General features: G+C 44.8%; 1 protein-coding gene across 2 annotated transcripts; it reads right to left on the bottom strand.

Annotated features, from left to right (window-relative positions):
* Positions 1-579: 579 nt before the first annotated feature.
* On the bottom strand, positions 580-4,610 carry LOC127304288 (uncharacterized). 2 transcript variants are annotated; one of them, XM_051334981.2, is made up of 5 exons: positions 4,309-4,610; positions 3,332-3,664; positions 2,034-3,228; positions 1,780-1,926; positions 580-1,293 (listed from the first exon to the last, which is right to left on the bottom strand). In XM_051334981.2, exons 2-5 carry the CDS (start codon positions 3,386-3,388, stop codon positions 830-832), a joined length of 1,863 nt encoding a protein of 620 aa, XP_051190941.1. In that variant the 5' UTR covers positions 3,389-3,664; positions 4,309-4,610; the 3' UTR covers positions 580-829. The 2 variants fall into 2 exon arrangements, with proteins under 2 accessions (XP_051190941.1, XP_051190950.1); XM_051334990.2 differs by lacking the exon at positions 4,309-4,610 and adding an exon at positions 3,776-4,288.
* Positions 4,611-19,821: the final 15,211 nt, after the last annotated feature.

The following is a 19,821-nucleotide window of genomic DNA, read 5'->3' as shown; positions in this document are numbered from 1 at the left end:
GACGGGGCGACGGCTTGGTGAAGCGAACGTCGAGGAGCACGACGGTGGAAGGCGGCGACGCTGTGCTTGCAGGCGAGGTGGCGCTTGAGATTGGGGGCGATGTGAGCGTCGAGGAGCAAGAGGCCGGGTGGCGGCGGCGCTGTCCTTTCAGGCGAGGTGGCGCTGGGGATTGGCGGTGAGGCAGCGGCACCGCAGAGTGGGGTGGCGTCGGTTCCTGGGCGGACGTGTGTTGAGGGCAGGGACGGGGGATTTACTACCGCTTTGGACGACCCTCCAGGATTAGCGTCTCCTTAATTGACGCACCTGACGCAGAGAGAAAGAGATGCCATATTTATTATGATTTGGGTCCCACTTTTCTGGTACAGACTAGTACTGCCATCATGAAAGTTGCCAGGTATCCAACTTTTCTAACGTCTTGTATTTGGTCAGAGAAATACACTGGCACACCTTCCAACGCTCGTCACAACCAATCCACGCGCGGGAGCAGATGTGCCCGGGATCAAAAACGCCGCGTCCTTTTTTTAGACCTTTCTTTAACTATGTATATATAATCTAAAATATACACTGGGAAACCCACTGTTGAGCTTAAAAAAACTGTATGCATCATTTCACTCCCATTTCGAAAAAAAAAGGTAATCTCTTGCAGATTGAAAAAAAATCACCGATTTCAAACATGCACTTTCCTGCACCCAGTGGTTCAGCGAGGCGCATATATCTGATGCAATCTCTCTCTCTCTCTCGAACAACGGCTCACAAGCCAAGTACGGAGTACATGATGATTGATGATTCCCTCACCAATTTGAGGAATTTCGGTCGATCTAATCCTTCTTCACTTCCTCGTCGGCAGGCCCGAGGCGTGATGCTGCCTTCCCTTGGACCTGCTCCTGGATGTGGACGACGATCCCGGGCTCTGGCTCAGCCGCCGCGACGCCCGCCTGCGTCCCCCCGCGCCGGCGCCGAGCGCCGCTCGTGCGACGCTGTCCGTAGCCACCTCCCGCACGCGCTGCGGCTTCACCGGCTGCTTGTTGAGGTAAGCTAGGTGCGGGAGGAGGCCCGTGACGGCCTTGCGCAGCGCTTCGTCGCCGACGTTGGTCTGCACCGGGTTGCCCACCAGGTTGAGAGCCAGGAGGGAGTGGTAGTTGGCCACCAGCTGCCCCAGCGCCTTGGCCGTGGTGAGCTTGTTGAAGCCCAGGTCCAGCACCGCCAGCTTCAGCAGCCGGTGCAGGCCCTCCACGTCGCTGATCTTGTTCCCCGCCAGGTACAGCTCCCTGATCGCCGTGCAGTTCGACAGCCCTGATTCATCGTGCATCGAAGAAATTCAATATCATAATTCACAGTTGTGTTGTGCTTGTTGCTGGTTGCGAAAAAAAGGGGAATTTTCGACAAGAGTCTTTGCTCTGGAACGATGGCAACACCACGTTGCTGGAGTTTTATAGTTTTCACGTAGTATTAGGGAGCAGTGTGTGAATTATGCAATGGGCCACCTCACAGATCACATACGCATCCTGATTGATCGGTGAAGAGCCAATGTCAGGGTCTTTGATTAGTAGGATAAGGCTCTCTCCCCTGTAATGGTTGGTCCGAGGTCCCAACAGATCAGATGTGGCCATTGTTATTCAAGTTATGATTAATGCTAGAATGTGAGATGTCTTGGTTTGGGATAACATGCCCAATCATTCTGAACCTAAAGAGAGATTTCTCAACTATATGTACTGTGCAACAGATAATAAAGATATGCAATGCAATGCAGTTCGAGAATCTGAAGTGAGAATATCTCACCATGGCCGATACGCGAAATTCGGTTGTAGCTGAGGTTCAGCACTCGCAGCTTGGTCAGCTCCCGGAGCCCCTCCACATTGGCTATCTTGTTCCGCGACAGATCCAGCGAGTGCAGTCCCTTTGGCAGCGATCCCGGGGAGATATGAACTGCATGAACAGCAGCAATTCAGCACTTGTCTGACAAGAGAAGCTGTACTATCTGGACACTGAAAGTACTGCAGAGCTGCTCGATTTTATTGGCTGGCGGTGCTTACCGATGAAGTTGCTGGAGAGGTTGACCGCGCGCAAGCTCGAGAAGGGCGCGATCATGGGCATGACCTTGAGTCCCATCCCGGATATGTGCGCTACGGATGAGAAGGCGGTGAGGGACTGGACGATGCTGTTGGCCTGGGCGACCTCATTGGCGGCCGCGCACCGTTTGGACTTGCCGTTCTCCTTCCCAGACGGTTCCCCGGCCACGATGGCACGGGGGCTCGCCACGCAGTCGCCTTGCTCCATGCTTTGGTCGTTGTCGTCGTCGTCGTCCTCGGAGATGCGGAGGCACTCGTTGTCGATGGTGCTCACCCACGCGCTGACGCGGTCGCTCAGGGAGTTCTCGGCGCAAAAGGCGACCCACTGGTTAGGGACCGGCGGCGGTGGTGACTCGTCGACCATCGCCTTCTTGTTCTTGCGGTCCGGCTCCTCGTGCGTGTCCGAGGTGTACCCGCCGCCGTGACGGCCGGGAGCGCCGGCGTCGTCGCTCGGGCGCGCCGACCACGGCCGGTGCAGGTTGCGGTGGCTCCAGAGGAAGAGGCGCCACCACAGCTTCCGGCTCCGCGACGGCAGAACCTGGCTCGACGACCGCCTCTTGAGCATGACGCGGTCCGCGGTACGCGACGTCTTCACCGACGCGGGGCTCGCATCCGGCACGCCGCGCGACATGGTGTCCTTGGAGACGCCGCCCGGTAGGTCCTTGAGGTCGCCGTAGGAGCGCGATCGCGCTGGCATGTCCGTGGCGTGCCTCGGCACAGGCCGCTTGGTCTCGATGTTTGAGCACGACCGCTTCAGCTTCGCCGACGGGTCCACCTCCGCTGCCGCTGCCGCTGCCTCCTCCTCCTCGCCGCTAACAATCACCGCATCCGGTACGGCGCCACCGTTCGTGATCTCCGCGTCGTCCGGTACGGTGACGGTGGCATGCTTCTCAGCGCCGTGGTTGTCGGAGCCGTGGTGTGGGTGGAAGTCGAAGTCATCAGACCGGGTGTCCGTCTTCGCTGGCGACATGACGTCAGTGTCGCCGCCCTTATGCGCCACCACGGCAGCCACATCGGAGACAATCTTGACGTCGCGCCGTTCGATCTTATCGCCGCATTTGTCCACATGAGGAGCGGCAGTCGGCGTAGCGTGAATGGAATCCTCCACCGGCTTCACCCTGGGGCGCTCGCCGCCACCCCGCTTCTCTGTGCCAGCAACCTGCAGGTGAACAGAAGCAACTCCGCCATTAACAAACAGACCAAATCAAGCAACTATAGCTTCATAAAAAAAAATTCAGAGACAGGATCATGCGGACACGCACCACTCGTTTCTGCCTCCTGCCGGCGAGCAGGGTGGAGAAGCAGCTTATCTTGGCCATCTCTGTTCTGAATTCCGGCACGATTCTTCGGATGACCTACCAAATTATCACTTGTCACAGTGGAATTTGCAGCAGGAACTGACGGTGTTTTAGCCTTAGCCGTTGTCTATGGGAGAGACTCTTCGCAGCAGCAACGTGGAGACGGCGTACTCCTGCGCGCTCCACACCTCATTCAGTGTACGAAGCGGCGGCGCGACGGAGAAGGCCAGAGTGACAGGTGAAACGCCGGAGCCGCCTCCACGAGAAGCTGGGGCGGAGCCGTCTTGAAAGCTAGCACTGCACCAATCAATCAAAGACAGCTATGCTGCTTCAGAGGCGGGATTATTGGATTTTAAACTATTACAGCAGGAGAAACAAGAAGAGGAAAGAACAATGTAAAAACTGTACCCCGAGGAGAGGACAACGAGTTCGATGACTCTTCTCTCTTATTGGATATATCTGGCTTAGCTAAACTCAAACGAAAAAAGAAAGAAATGACATACGTATTACTATTGGCTGCCAACTCACACTAAGACCAGGGGATATTTATATTTACATACAAGAAACGAATCTTGGTTTCCCATCCAGTAAGTAACTTCCAATTTAGGATCACAGCAAGAGACTGACACATATAAACAGTAACAAGAGGTGGAAAAAAGGCAACCCCACAACCGAAATTTGAACAATTGAGCCCTCATCTTCGCCAAGAACTACTAGCCGATTCAGAGTTCAGAGCAATAAGAACGCGGGTCATTACAATAAGAAACTTAATTAGGACAAAAGATTTCAATATACCTTAAAATGAAAGAAAATTGGCAAGAACTGCAGTAGATGCCCAAGAACATATATGCAGAACACAAAAGGACCAAACAAGGAACAGATATGTAGATGCGAAGGACAAACACAAAAGCAAAGAATAAGTTGCGAACGACAAGGTCTACCTTCCTTTCGCAGGCAATTTTACAACCAATCGGCAGCCGGAAGATAGGATCCTCTATCTCTGGTCCGGTTCCTGTTGCGCCGCTAGCAGGGAAGAAGTAGCTTCGGACGGTTGAGTAGGTTGTGGCAAGGTATATGCAAATAGCTAAGATGGGCTTGGGAGGAGTGAGATAGCGAAGAATGGTGCGGGGACGAATTGGAGAAGTTGCAGAAATATATCAAGCTGGAAGAGGAGACGAGAGGAGAAGAGAACAGAACCGAGGAGAACGGCCAGACGGATGCTGCCGCTCGCCACCCTGGTGGAGTGAAGGTGAAGGATAGCACGCGGTGGACACGCGGTTTGATTGTGACGTCACTCCCGCTGGCCGCTGGTGAGCGTATTATTGGTGTGGTATATATGAATGAATGATACAGTATCATCTTTGCCTGTCTTTCCTTTTCTAGCTGTTTTTTGCTCAAGATTTGTGTTTTTAAGGTTGGCTGGTTAAACTAAAGGTACTAGAGTTTTGGCAGCCATTTATTTGCTCTTATCAATGTTTTAAATAGCTGGCTACAGGCTATAGCCATAGCCTCCCAAATCAGGCTATTTAAAGATTTTAACATCTTATAGCTAATGCAGTTTCCCGCATCATATCAGAAAGGGATATAGCCTAGCTATAGACGACTATTTAAAACTATACTCTTATTACAAGATTTAAAGAGACCCCCAACTGTCTTTTTAATGAATCTTTGAAAGATAGATTTTGGCTACTCATACCGGAGTGTGAATTTGTCATGATCAGTGTATTTAGCAGTAGCCAGTAGGCTGCTGTCTTTGTTGGCCTCCATCAATGTACAACATCCGGACATAAAATTAGTGACAACTCATACAGACGCGGTGTGTACAAATTTGTTATGGTCTGTGTGTTTAGCAGTAGCCAGCAGCCGTTGTCTTTAAAATTTCCGGTGATCCGACAGTTTGAACCATTTACAACCCGCGTTGCGATTCATAACTAGCACGAATCACGAAACGATCTAACAACCCTAGCATTTTTTCTCAGTTGAAACCAACAATTGTAAGACTGGACCGCTCAGCAAAATAGGACTAAACAACACATATATTAATCAATTATTTACTAGTGGGATAAAATTATACAAGTGAAAAACTCAACTGTAAGGATGAGCCACGGTACAGGTTGGTCCACCTGTAACGCCGCCCCTGGGTGGAACCAATGTATACCTAAAATATCTCAGTTATAACCTATCTCAATTGCAACCTGTCGGTGCACCACAGAAATAAGACTTTCTCTTTCTATGGCGCACCATTCGCCGGTGCGCCACAGAAATAAGACTTTCTGTGGCGCATGTCCAGGTGCGCCACATAATTCTTATTTTTGTGGCGAGAATTCTGTGGCGCACCGCCAATGCGCTACAGAATAGATTTTTTGGTGCGCCACTAATGAGCCTTTTCCTACTAGTGGTAAAAGCATTCAGTGGCCCATATTTTCATCCCTCTTTTTGTTTGAAATGGGACATTGATATTCCATTAAGACATGGTAGAATAACTGGTCACCAGATGGGTTACAATAGTAGGTACCTCGATGTCCACAAAATATGACCTACCCGCCAGGAGGGTCCGGACCTAGCTGTCTGCCAGGAAGGGCCGGTGCAGGCCACCCGCCAGGAGGGGCGGGGGCATGCGGGCCGTAGGAGGGGGCGGTCCCGCCCACGCCATCTCGGTGGAGTACACGCCATGGTGTCGTCCCCAACGGTGTGGCAGCCACGGACGAAGACTCCATGGCGAAGGCTATGCGGCGCAAGGCGGCGGCGAACCTCGACTTTGCACGTACGACTAAAAGTTCTAAGTCTTTTTTTAGCTTTCCCAACACCACTTATTGCAGATAATTTAAATAATATGGGTCTTTCGTTGGGTAATTCAGTTAGTACTATCTCTGTTTCGGCTTCTGCTCCGGTCAGCTTCTCTCGCATCTAGTTGGAGAGGTATCGAAGGTTGGTTTGGATGACGATGCGTTGGGTTCATGTTTTGAACTGCAAGCAACGTAACGTAAATCCAGAATTTCATCCATTAAGCGTAATGCTTGGCCAAATAAAAATACTAAAGTGAATAAATCTCTGATTGTTTCTAAATGAATGGCATGTTTAAGAATAGCAGAGGTCGAAAAGACTTGGTTAAACACTTACACATTCTAGAAAGCATTAAGGAGCATGTATTAGATTTTGTCGCTACTTCCGAAACGGGCAAGAGGAATTACTCAACAAGTTTTCCAAATCGCCTTTCAGGCGGGGAAGACTTCGTTTGGGTATCACGCCCACCCCGGGAGCGTTCTGGAGGTCTACTAGTTGGAGTCTGAGCTTCATCTATGTAGTAATAGATAATTTTGGGGGTGATTTTCATATAAAACTTCACATCCGGAATAAATCTGATAATTTCATTTGGAGCTTGGTATCCGTCTATGGGGCTGCTCAAGATGCTGCCAAGCCTGCTTTTCTTCGTGAGATGGTTAATCTACCAAAAGATAACCCGTATCATATTATTATAGGAGGGAATTTCAATTTGCTTAGATACCCCGAGGACAAGAGCAAGGGAAGGTTTGACAACCATTGGCCTTTCCTGTTCAATGTTGTCATCGACAGCTTAGACTTGAGAGAGATTTCAATGGTTTGGAGATAATTTACCTGGGAAAATTGTCTCCGAGAACCTACATATGAGAAATTGGACCGTGTACTCATGGACTCGGACTGGGAATCGAAATTCCCTCTAGTCTCGGTACGGGCTCTTCCTCGGATAGAAGCTTTGTTGGATCATGCTCCTATTTTACTAACCACTGGGAACACAACTCCGCCGCATAGACGCCCATTCAAATTTGAGTTGGGATGGCTATGTAGGGATGGGTTCTCGGATATGAGTAAATTTATATGGAACAAGTCAGTCGCTGGGAACACCCCAATTCTAAGGTGGAATAACAAATTACGCTATGTGCGTAGATACCTTGGGGGTGGTCTAGGCATCTTACTGGGAAGCTCAAAAAAGAGAAGCTCAGCCTATCATCTAATATTGATGGTCTGGAGGCTATTGCTGAGGTAAGGCCGTTGATAATGCATGAAATTAAACTTAAAAGTCAATACAATGCTAAGTTTGTCGGCCTACTTCGCGAGGAGGAACTCAAACGATATCAGAGATCTAAGGCCTAATTCTTGTTGGAAGGAGATTCGAACACGAGATACTTTCATAGTGTTGCCAATGGTAGGCACAGAAAGAAACTCATTCATTCTCTAGTACAAGAGGAGGGCGTGATCGAAGGTCATGAGCAGCTAAAGTCTTATATTACATCGTACTATAAAAGTTTGTTTGGCGCACCGGATGAATCAGAGGAAAACATGTTTCTGTCAGCCCCTTATTCTGAGGAGGAGATAAGAAAAAATTTCTTTCAAATGGAGCGCAATAAGGCATCAGGTCCTGATGGTTTCCCGCCGAACTTTATCAGTCTTTCTAGGATATTATCAAGCATGATTTATTGGAGCTCTTCGGGGAGCTCCATGTGGGTCAACTGGATTTGTTCCGCATCAATTTTGATGAAATTATTCTTCTACCAAAAAAACTGATGTGAAACGTATTCAAAAGTATAGACCTATATGCCTGCATAATGTTTGTTTTAAAAAATTTACCAAAGTCGTTACTATTAGATTTAATTCAGTGGCAGAATATGTGGTCCGCCCGTCCCAAACTCCGTTTACGCAAGGTAGACATATCCTATATGTGGTTGTCACTTTGCATGAAACAGTACATGAGATGCATCGGAAAAAGCTGAATGGGGTTATCCTAAAGATTGCCTTTGAAAAAGTTTATGATAAAGTTAAATGGTATTTTCTTCAACAAACACTCAGGATGAAAGGATTTTCATATGAGTGGCACACACTTATAAATAACTTTGTTTTCAGTGGAAGTGTTGCCATTAAGGCCAATGACGATATTGGTCGATATAGGTTTGAGGAAAGGGGATCCCCTATCTCCAATGTTATTTAACATTGGGGCGGATATGCTTTCTATTATAACTGAGCGTGCGAAAGTTGATGGTCAGATTGAAGGGGTAGTGCCTGCTTGTGACGGTAAAGCACACGTCCGTTGGGAACCCCAAGAGGAAGGTACAGCGGCAAGTTTTCCCTCAGTAAGAAACCAAGGTTATCGAACCAGTAGGAGCCAAGAAGCACGTTGAAGGTTGATGGCGGCGGAGTGTAGTGCGGCGCAACACCAGGGATTCCGGCGCCAACGTGGAACCTGCACAACACAACCAAGATACTTTGCCCCAACTTAACAGTGAGGTTGTCAATCTCACCGGCTTGCTGTAACAAAGGATTAGATGTATAGTGTGGATGATGATGTTTGCAGAAAACAGTAGAACGAGTATTGCAGTAGATTGTATTCGATGTAAAAGAATGGACCGGGGTCCACAGTTCACTAGTGGTGTCTCTCCCATAAGATAAATAGCATGTTGGGTGAACATAAATACAGTTGGGCAATTGACAAATAAAGAGGGCATGACCATGCACATACATGTTATGATGAGTAGTGTGAAATTCAATTGGGCATTACGACAAAGTACATAGACCGCTATCCAGCATGCATCTATGCCTAAAAAGTCCACCTTCAGGTTATCATCCGAACCCCTTCCAGTATTAAGTTGCAAACAACAGATAATTGCATTAAGTATGGTGCGTAATGTAATCAACAAATACATCCTTAGACATAGCATTGATGTTTTATCCCTAGTGGCAACAACACATCCACAACCTTAGAACTTTCTCATCACGTCCTGCATTTAATGGAGGTATGAACCCACTATCGAGCATAAATACTCCCTCTTGGAGTTACAAGTAACGACTCGGCCAGAGCCTCTACTAATAACGGAGAGCATGCAAGATCATAAACAACACATAGATGATAGATTGATAATCAACATAACATAGCATTCAATATTCATCGGATCCCAACAAACGCAACATGTAGCATTACAAATAGATGATCTTGATCATGTTAGGCAGCTCACAAGATCGAACAATGATAGCACAATGAGGAGAAGACAATCATCTAGCTACTGCTATGGACCCATAGTCCAGGGGTGAACTACTCACACATCACTCCGGAGGCGACCATGGCGGTGAAGAGTCCTCCGGGAGATGATTCCCCTCTCCGGCAGGGTGCCGGAGGCGATCTCCTAAATCCCCCGAGATGGGATTGGCGGCGGCGGCGTCTCTGGAAGGTTTTCCTTATCGTGGCTCTCGGTACTGGGGTATTCGCGACGAAGACTTTCAGTAGGCGGAAGGGCGGAGTCGGAGGGCTGACAAGGGGGCCACACGCTAGGGCCGCGCGGGCCCCCCTTGGGCCGCGCCGCCCTAGTGTGGCGGCGCCTCGTCGCCCCACTTCGTTTCCCTTTCGGTGTTCTGGAAGCTTCGTGGAAAAATAAGCCCCTGGGCGTTGATTTCGTCCAATTCCGAGAATATTTCCTTACTAGGATTTCTGAAACCAAAAACAGCAGAAAATGAAGAATCGGCTCTTCGGCATCTTGTTAATAGGTTAGTGCCGGAAAATGCATAAATATGACATAAAGTATGTATAAAACATGTAGGTATTGTCATAAAACAAGCATGGAACATAAGAAATTATCGATACGTTGGAGACGTATCAGCATCCCCAAGCTTAGTTCCTACTCGTCCCGAGTAGGTAAACGATAACAAAGATAATTTCTGAAGTGACATGCTATCATAATCTTGATCAATACTATTGTAAGCACATGTAATGAATGCAGTGATTCGAAGCAATGGTAAAGACAATGAGTAAACAACTGAATCATATAGCAAAGACTTTTCATGAATAGTACTTTCAAGACAAGCATCAATAAGCCTTGCATAAGAGTTAACTCATAAAGCAATAAATTCATAGTAAAGGCATTGAAGCAACACAAAGGAAGATTAAGTTTCAGCGGTTGCTTTCAACTTGTAACATGTATATCTCATGGATATTGTCAACATAAAGTAATATAATAAGTGCAATAAGCAAGTATGTAGGAATCAATGCACAGTTAACACAAGTGTTTGCTTCTAGGATGGAGAGAAGTAGGTGAACTGACTCAACATAAAAGTAGAAGAAAGGCCCTTCAAAGAGGGAAGCATCGATTGCTATATTTGTGCTAGAGCTTTTATTTTGAAAACAAGAAACAATTTTGTCAACGATAGTAATAAAGCATATGCATTATGTAAATTATATCCTACAAGTTGCAAGCCTCATGCATAGATTACCAATAGTGCCCGCACCTTGTCCTAATTAGCTCGGATTTTCATGGATTATCATCGCAATACATATGTTTTAACCAAGTATCACAAAGGGGTACCTCTATGCCGCCTGTACAAAGGTCTAAGGAGAAAGCTCGCATTGGATTTCTCGCTTTTGATTATTCTCAACTTAGACATCCATACCGGGACAACATAGACAACAGATAATGGACTCCTCTTTAATGCATAAGCATTCAACAACAAATAATATTCTCATAAGAGATTGAGGATAGTTGTCCAAAACTGAAACTTCCACCATGGATCATGGCTTTAGTTAGCGGCACAATGCTCTTCTCTAACAATATGCATACTCAAACCATTCAACTCATGATAAATCACCCTTACTTCAGACAAGACGAACATGCATAGCAACTCACATGATATTCAACAAAGTGTTGATGGCGTCCGCAGGAACATGGTTATCGCTCAACAAGCAACTTAATAAGAAATAAGATACATAAGTACATATTCAATACCACAATAGTTTTTAAGCTATTTTTCCCATGAGCTATATATTGCAAGACAAAGAATAGAATTTTAAAGGTAGCACTCAAGCAATTTACTTTGGAATGGCAGAGAAATACCATGCAGTGGGTAGGTATGGTGGACACAAATGGCATAGTTTTTGGCTCAAAGATTTTGGATGCATGAGAAGTAATCCCTCTCAATACAAGGCTTAGGCTAGCAAGGTTATTTGAAACAAACACAAGTATGAACCGGTACAGCAAAACTCACATAAGAACATATTGCAAGCATTATAAGACTCTACACTGTCTTCCTTGTTGTTCAAACCCTTACTAGAAAATATCTAGACCTTAGAGGGACCAATCATGCAAACCAAATTTTAGCAAGCTCTATGTATTTCTTCACTAATAGGTGCAAAGTATATGATGCAAGAGCTTAAACATGATCCTTATGAGCACAAAAATTGCCAAGTACCAAATTATTCAAGACATTCTACCAATTACCACATGTAGCATTTCCCGTTTCCAACCATATAACAATTAACGAAGCAGATTCAACCTTCGCCATGAACATTAAGAATAAAGCTAAGGACATATTTGTCCATATGCAACAGCGGAGCGTGTCTCTCTCCCACACAATGAATGCTAGGATCCAACTTTATTCAAACAAAACAAAAACAAAAGCGTACAGACGCTCCAAGTAAAGCGCATAAGATGTGATGGAATAAAAATATAGTTTCACTAGAGGAACCTGATAATGTTGTCGATGAAGAAGGGGATGCCTTGGGCATCCCCAAGCTTAGATGCTTGAGTCTTCTTGAAATATGCAGGGATGAACCACCGGGGCATCCCCAAGCTTAGAGCTTTCACTCTCCTTGATCATATTGTATCATCCTCCTCTCTTGATCCTTGAAAACTTCCTCCACACCAAACTCAAAACAAACTCATTAGAGGGTTAGTGCATAATCAAAATTCACATGTTCAGAGGTTACATAATCATTCTTAACACTTCTGGACATTGCACAAAGCTACTGAAAGTTAATGGAATAAATAAATCCATCAAACATAGCAAAACAGGCAATGCGAAATAAAAGGCAGAATCTGTCAAAACAGAATAGTCTGTAAAGACGAATTTTTTAGGTGCACCAGACTTGCTCAAATGAAAATGTTCAAATTGAATGAAAGTTGCGTACATATATGAGGATTACTCACGTAAATTGGCAGATTTTTTGAGTTACCTACAGAGACTACTGCTCAAATTCGTGACAGCAAGAAATCTGTTTCTGCGCAGTAATCCAAATCTAGTATGAACCTTACTATCAAAGACTTTACTTGGCACAACAATGCAATAAAATAAATATAAGGAGAGGTTGCTACAGTAGTAACAACTTCCAAGATTCAAATATAAAACAAAAGTGCAGAAGTAAAATCATTGGTTGTCTCCCATAAGCGCTTTTCTTTAACGCCTTTCAGCTAGGCGCAGAAAGTGTGAATCAAGTGTTATCAAGAGACGAAACATCAACATCATAATTTGTTCTAATAATAGAATCAAAAGGTAACTTCATTCTCTTTCTAGGGAAGTGTTCCATACCTTTCTTGAGAGGAAATTGATATTTAATATTACCTTCCTTCATATCAATGATAGCACCAACAGTTCGAAGAAAAGGTCTTCCCAATATAATGGGACAAGATGCATTGCATTCAATATCCAAGACAACAAAATTAACGGGGACATGGTTATTGTTAACCGTAATGCGAACATTATCAACCCTCCCCAAAGGTTTCTTTGTAGAGTTATCAGCAAGATTAACATCCAAATAACAATTTTTCAATGTTGGCAAGTCAAGCATATTATAGATTTTCCTAGGCATAACGGAAATACTTGCACCAAGATCACATAAAGCATTACAATCAAATTCATTGACCTTGATCTTAATGATGGGCTCCAAACCATCCTCTAACTTCCTAGGAATAGAAGCTTCACGATTTAATTTCTCTTCTCTAGCTTTTATGAGAGCATTTGTAATATGTTTTGTAAAGGCCAAATTTATAGCACTAGCATTAGGACTTTTAGCAAGTTTTTGTAAGAACTTTATAACTTCAGAGATGTGACAATCATCAAAATCTAAACCATTATGATCGAAAGCAATGGGATCATTGTCCCCAACATTAGAAAAAAATTCAGCAGTTTTATCACAAGCAGTTTCAGCAATTTTAGCAGGTTCCGGCAGTTTTACAAGCTTTGCATTAGAAGTGGAAACATTGCAAACACCAATTATTTTACCATTGATAGTAGGAGGTGTAGCAACATGTGAAGTATTAGCATTGCTAGTGGTGGTAATAGTCCAAACTTTAGCTACATTGTTATCTTTAGCATTTTCTTCTTTCTCCCACCTAGCACGCAATTCGGCCATCAATCTAATATTCTCATTAATTCTAACTTGGATGGCGTTTGCTGTAGAAAATGACTTAATATCTTTATTTTCATTAGGCATAACTTTCGATTTTAAAAGATCAACATCAGCAGCAAGACTATCGACTTTAGAAGCAAGTATATCAATTTTCCCAAGCTTTTCTTCAACAAATTTGTTAAAAGCAGTTTGTGTACTAATAAATTCTTTAAGCATGGCTTCAAGTCCTGGGGGCACATTCCTATTATTGTTGTAAGAATTCCCATAAGAATTACCATAACCGTTACCATTATTATAAGGATATGGCCTATAGTTGTTACTAGAATTATTCTGATAAACATTGTTGTTGAAATTATTATTTTTAATGAAGTTCACATCAACATGTTCTTCTTGAGCTACCAATGAAGCTAACGGAACATTATTAGGATCAACATTAGTCCTACCATTCACAAGCATAGACATAATAGCATCAATCTTATCACTCAAGGAGGAGGTTTCTTCAACAGAATTTACCTTCTTACCTTGTGGAGCTCTTTCCGTGTGCCATTCAGAGTAATTAATCATCATATTATCAAGAAGCTTTGTTGCGGCGCCTAGAGTGATGGACATAAAAGTACATGCAGCAGCTGAATCCAATAGGTTCCGCGAAGAAAAATTCAATCCTGCATAAAAGGTTTGGATGATCATCCAAGTAGTCAGTCCATGGGTTGGGCAATTTTTAACCAAAGATTTCATTCTTTCCCATGCTTGGGCAACATGCTCATTATCCAATTGCTTAAAATTCATTATGCTACTTCTCAAAGATATAATTTTAGCAGGAGGATAATATCTACCAATGAAAGCATCCTTACATTTAGTCCATGAATCAATACTATTCTTAGGCAGAGATAGCAATCAATCTTTAGCTCTTCCTCTTAATGAGAAAGGAAACAATTTTAATTTTATAATGTCACCATATACATCATTATACTTTTGCATTTCACATAGTTCAACAAAATTATTAAGATGGGCAGCAACATCATCAGAACTAACACCAGAAAATTGCTATCTCATAACAAGATTCAGTAAAGCAGGTTTAATTTCAAAGAATTCTGCTGTAGTAGCAGGTGGAGCAATAGGTGTGCATAAGAAATCATTATTATTTGTGTTTGTGAAGTCACACAACTTAGTATTTTCAGGAGTACCCATTTTAGCAATAGTAAATAAAGTAAACTAGATAAAGTAAATGCAAGTAACTAATTTTTTTTGGTGTTTTTAATATAGAGAACGCAAACAAGACACTAAATAAAGTAAAGCTAGCAATTTTTTTTTGTATTTTGATATAATGCAGCAAACAAAGAAGTAAATAAAGCAAGACAAAAACAAAGTAAAGAGATTGGAAGTGGAGACTCCCCTTGCAGCGTGTCTTGATCTCCCTGGCAACGGCGCCAGAAAAAGTGTTGCTTGTGACGGTAAAGCACACGTCCGTTGGGAACCCCAAGAGGAAGGTATGGTGCGTACAGCGGCAAGTTTTCCCTCAGTAAGAAACCAAGGTTATCGAACCAGTAGGAGCCAAGAAGCACGTTGAAGGTTGATGGCGGCGGAGTGTAGTGTGGCGCAACACCAGGGATTCCGGCGCCAACGTGGAACCTGCACAACACAACCAAGATACTTTGCCCCAACTTAACAGTGAGGTTGTCAATCTCACCGGCTTGCTGTAACAAAGGATTAGATGTATAGTGTGGATGATGATGTTTGCAGAAAATAGTAGAACGAGTATTGCAGTAGATTGTATTCGATGTAAAAGAATGGACCGGGGTCCACAGTTCACTAGTGGTGTCTCTCCCATAAGATAAATAGCATGTTGGGTGAACAAATTACAGTTGGGCAATTGACAAATAAAGAGGGCATGACCATGCACATACATATTATGATGAGTAGTGTGAAATTCAATTGGGCATTACGACAAAGTACATAGACCGCTATCCAGCATGCATCTATGCCTAAAAAGTCCACCTTCAGGTTATCATCCGAACCCCTTCCAGTATTAAGTTGCAAACAACAGACAATTGCATTAAGTATGGTGCGTAATTTAATCAACAAATACATCCTTAGACATAGCATTGATGTTTTATCCCTAGTGGCAACAGCACATCCACAACCTTAGAACTTTCTGTCACTGTCCCAGATTTAATGGAGGCATGAACGCACTATCGAGCATAAATACTCCCTCTTGGAATTACAAGTAACGACTTGGCCAGAGCCTCTACTAATAACGGAGAGCATGCAAGATCATAAACAACACATAGATGATAGATTGATAATCAACATAACATAGCATTCAATATTCATCGGATCCCAACAAACGCAACATGTAGCATTACAAATAGATGATCTTGATCATGTTAGGCAGCTCACAAGATCGAACAATGATAGCACAATGAGGAGAAGACAACCATCTAGCTACTGCTATGGACCCATAGTCCAGGGGTGAACTACTCACACATCACTCTGGAGGCGACCATGGCGGCGAAGAGTCCTCCGGGAGATGATTCCCCTCTTCGGCAGGGTGCCGGAGGCAATCTCCTAAATCCCCCGAGATGGGATTGGCGGCGGCGGCGTCTCTGGAAGGTTTTCCGTATCGTGGCTCTCGGTACTGGGGTATTCGCGACGAAGACTTTAAGTAGGCGGAAGGGCGGAGTCGGAGGGCTGACGAGGGGGCCACACGCTAGGGCCGCGCGGGCCCCCCTTGGGCCGCGCCGCCCTAGTGTGGCGGTGCCTCGTCGCCCCACTTCGTTTCCCTTTCGGTGTTCTGGAAGCTTCGTGGAAAAATAAGCCCCTGGGCGTTGATTTCGTCCAATTCCGAGAATATTTCCTTAATATGATTTCTGAAACCAAAAACAGCAGAAAACAGCAACTGGCTCTTCGGCATCTTGTTAATAGGTTAGTACCGGAAAATGCATAAATATGACATAAAGTATGTATAAAACATGTAGGTATTGTCATAAAACAAGCATGGAACATAAGAAATTATCGATACGTTGGAGACATATCAGTGCATCATCTTGTGGATGGGGGATTATCTATTTTGTAGTATGCCGGTGATACAATTATTTTTATGGATCACGACTTGGAAAAAGCACGAAATCTGAAGTTAATTCTTACATCATTCGATCAATTGTGAGGTCTTAACATTAATTTCCATAAAAGTGAATTGTTCTGTTTCGGTGTAGCCAATGACGATGTCAACCTATATTCCGAGTTGTTCGGATGTGGTCTTGGTTCCTTTCTAATCAGCTATCTAGGTATTCCAATTCATTATCGGAGACTGACGCTGGCGGAATGGAAACTCATCGAGGAAAGACTTCAGAAGCGTCTAAGTAGTTAGAAAGGCAAATTATTGTCCCTTGGGGGGATTGGTTCGCATAAATGTAGTACTTACTAATATGGTATTGTATATGATTTCCTTCTTCCACCTTCCCAAAGGTATCTTACATAGATTGGATTATCTACGATCAATATTCTTCTGGCAAGAGGATGGTGAGAAGAAAAAATATCGGTTAACAAAATAGAGTGTTGTCTGCCGCCCAAAAGATCAAGGTGGACTTGGAGTTCATGATCCTGAAGTTAAGAACAGGGTCTTGCTAGGAAAATGGCTGGCCAGGTTATTAACTGAGGGTGATATATGGCAATAACTATTAAGGAAAAAAGTATGTGGGTTCAAAAGCGATATCCCAGGTCTGCTAGAAACTGGGAGATTCGCACTTTTGGACTGGTATTATGGCAACTAAGAAGCACTTTTTCTCATATGGTTCGTTCTCCATAAGGAATGGGGCAGAGAATAGGTTTTGGGAAGATAGATGGTTGGGAACAACCACTCTTCGAGAACAATATCCAGCCTTGTATAATATTGTTTGTATAAGGGAGACACCTTGCAGAAGGTTATGGAAACTTCTCCCCCCACCATGACGTTCAGGTGTGATCTAATTGGCCCCCGTCTTACTAGTTGGAATGAATTTCTACAAATGTTAGCTTCAATACAACTAGTTCAGGGGACTGATGAATTCCGATGGAACCTAACCAAGAACGGTGTTTTCTCGGTCAATTCAATGTATAAGGCGCTTACTATTCCCAGTCAACCGATTGTCAGTAATAAATACATCTGGAAAATGAAGATACCACTAAAAACGAAAGTCTTTGCGTGGTACCTTCATCGTGGTGTGATTTTAACCAAAGAAAACCTTGTTAAACACAACTGGTACGGTTTTAAGAAATATGTTTTTTGTCATGAAGGTGAGACAATAAAACATTTTTTTCTCAACTGTCGGTTTGCTAGATCTATATGGTCAATCATTCAGATGGGTTCTACCTTATACCTCCTCGTAGCATTGCAAATATATTTGGCAACTGGCTAAATAGGATCGATCCTAGGTATAAAACGCTTATCAGAGTGGGCGTGATTGTCGTTGTATGGACCCTTTGGCTATGTAGGAATAACAAGGTTTTTAGTGGTAGGAATTCTTCTCTCATGCAGGCCATTTACTGATGTACGACTTTGCTCCGTTTATGGTCTTCAACATTTGGAGGACCGAAACCTCTTTACGGAGGTGTCTACACGGTTGGAGAATACGGCTAATGAGTTTATTTCCCAACATGGGTGTTTGCATAATAGGCAGATTGAATCCAATAAAGCTTAGTCTAGTTGGCTCTTTTTGTCTCCTTTTATATTTTATTTGTTTCAGACTTGATACTCGAAACGATTGTGTACATCTTATCTATGCAGAGGCTGGGTGTAATGCTTGAATATTTTAAGTAATGAAGCATCTTTTATCAAAAAAAAATCCAATACCCAAAGCTGCTAACTCATGAGCGTGCCGATTACAAGCACAAGGTGCATACACAACGCTAGCCTGAGTAAAATTCAAAAGCAGATACAATTTCATATCTTTAATCAAAGCACCTAGCGGAGCAAGGTCCTAGTCATTCATCGTCAAGGCACTCTTCACATTGATACAATCAGTTTCAAAGGTCACTCGCCCTACACCCAATTGATTAGCAACTTGAATAACATATGACAGGGCAGTTGCCTCAGCCTGGAAGGCCTTCTTCATCCTCCTTAGAGCATGTCTAACAGGCCCCTTGTTTCTCTGCTCCGTATAACACAAGTATTTCACCCCGTGTCGAAAAATTGCTCACGGAAGAATCATTCCGTCTCGCAGACCCCGTATTTTGCCCCGTATTTTTAAAAATTAAAACCCTGGGAAATTTATCGATAGTTCATCTTCATTGATCATACTACGGATCATACATACATTGCGAGATCCTACATCTATTCGTCAAGGATGACGAATGGGATGAACGCAATGGCCGCCGCCTCCTCATGTGCCTCCCGCGCTTCGAATTCCCGGACGGCGGCGATGGTTGCCGCCTCCTCCTCTGCCTCCGCCCGAGCCTTCTCGGCGGCATCCTTCTCGGATGCGGCCACCGCCTGCAGGAACGCCGCGTCCTCCTCTGCCTCCTCCGCTTCCTCCTCGCCGGCTCCAGGATCTCCTCCGCTTCCTCCATCGCTTGTGCTGCCGATGAGTGCCGCCCACGCCGCCTTCAACGCGCGGTCACGCTCCCACTCGGCGCGCCACTTCTCGAAGTCGCCACCGTTCATCGGCTTGAGCGGTGGATCTTCTTTGTACCACCGCCCGCCCGCGGCGAACTCACGGAGCGACGGCGGCACGTAAAGCGCGCCGGCGTTGACATAGGCATCCCAAATGGGCCTGCCGAAGATAGTACCCGGGGTTTACTGAAGGCCCACTACCTGAAGAATAAGAAGATTCGGGAGCCCAAGATATATTAAGGAAAGTTAAGAGTTGTAATAGGAAGTGTTATTTGTAATCTGGCGGGATGAGTTAGAAACCGTCCCGGACTCTGTAACTTGTATAGCACGAATCCCTCGGCTCCACCTCCTATATAAAGGGGGAGTCGAGGGACGAAGAGATAATCGAATCATTGTCTACAAACCCTAGTTTTCACAATCGTCGAGTACTTTTCGGCTGAAACCTTCGAGATCTACTTACCCTCTACTTCCAACTAAACCCTAGCCTACAATCCATAGGCATTGACAAGTTGATACCTTGTCAGGCGTACCGTCACGCCGCATGGCGACTCCCCCGGCGGAGCGCTTGCACTGGCGCCGCCATGCCTCCTCGACGGTGTCCGGCGAGCGGGATCGCTTCGATCCGCTCGCGGACGACGCAGAACTGGACCGGCGAGAAGACATGGCCTGCGGTGGGGGAAATGCGGAGGCGAGCTTTGCGGGATTGCTCGCCGGAGCTAAGCGGGG

The sequence above is a fragment of the Lolium perenne genome, chromosome 1 (assembly GCF_019359855.2).
Source record: "Lolium perenne isolate Kyuss_39 chromosome 1, Kyuss_2.0, whole genome shotgun sequence".
NCBI classification, from domain to species: Eukaryota; Viridiplantae; Streptophyta; class Magnoliopsida; order Poales; family Poaceae; genus Lolium; species Lolium perenne.
Note: the sequence above shows the minus strand (reverse complement) of the source record. Positions and strands in the feature narration are given on the sequence as shown.

Bases quoted from the DNA above. Each gene is read 5' to 3' on its own strand.
- LOC127304288 (XM_051334981.2), bottom strand. From the start codon at position 3,388: ATGGCCAAGATAAGCTGCTTCTCCACCCTGCTCGCCGGCAGGAGGCAG. The intron at 1,927-2,033 runs GTAAGCACCGCC...CTGTTCATGCAG, and splicing joins CCTCTCCAGCAACTTCATCG to TTCATATCTCCCCGGGATCG. The intron at 1,294-1,779 runs GTGAGATATTCT...ACGATGAATCAG, and splicing joins AATTTCGCGTATCGGCCATG to GGCTGTCGAACTGCACGGCG.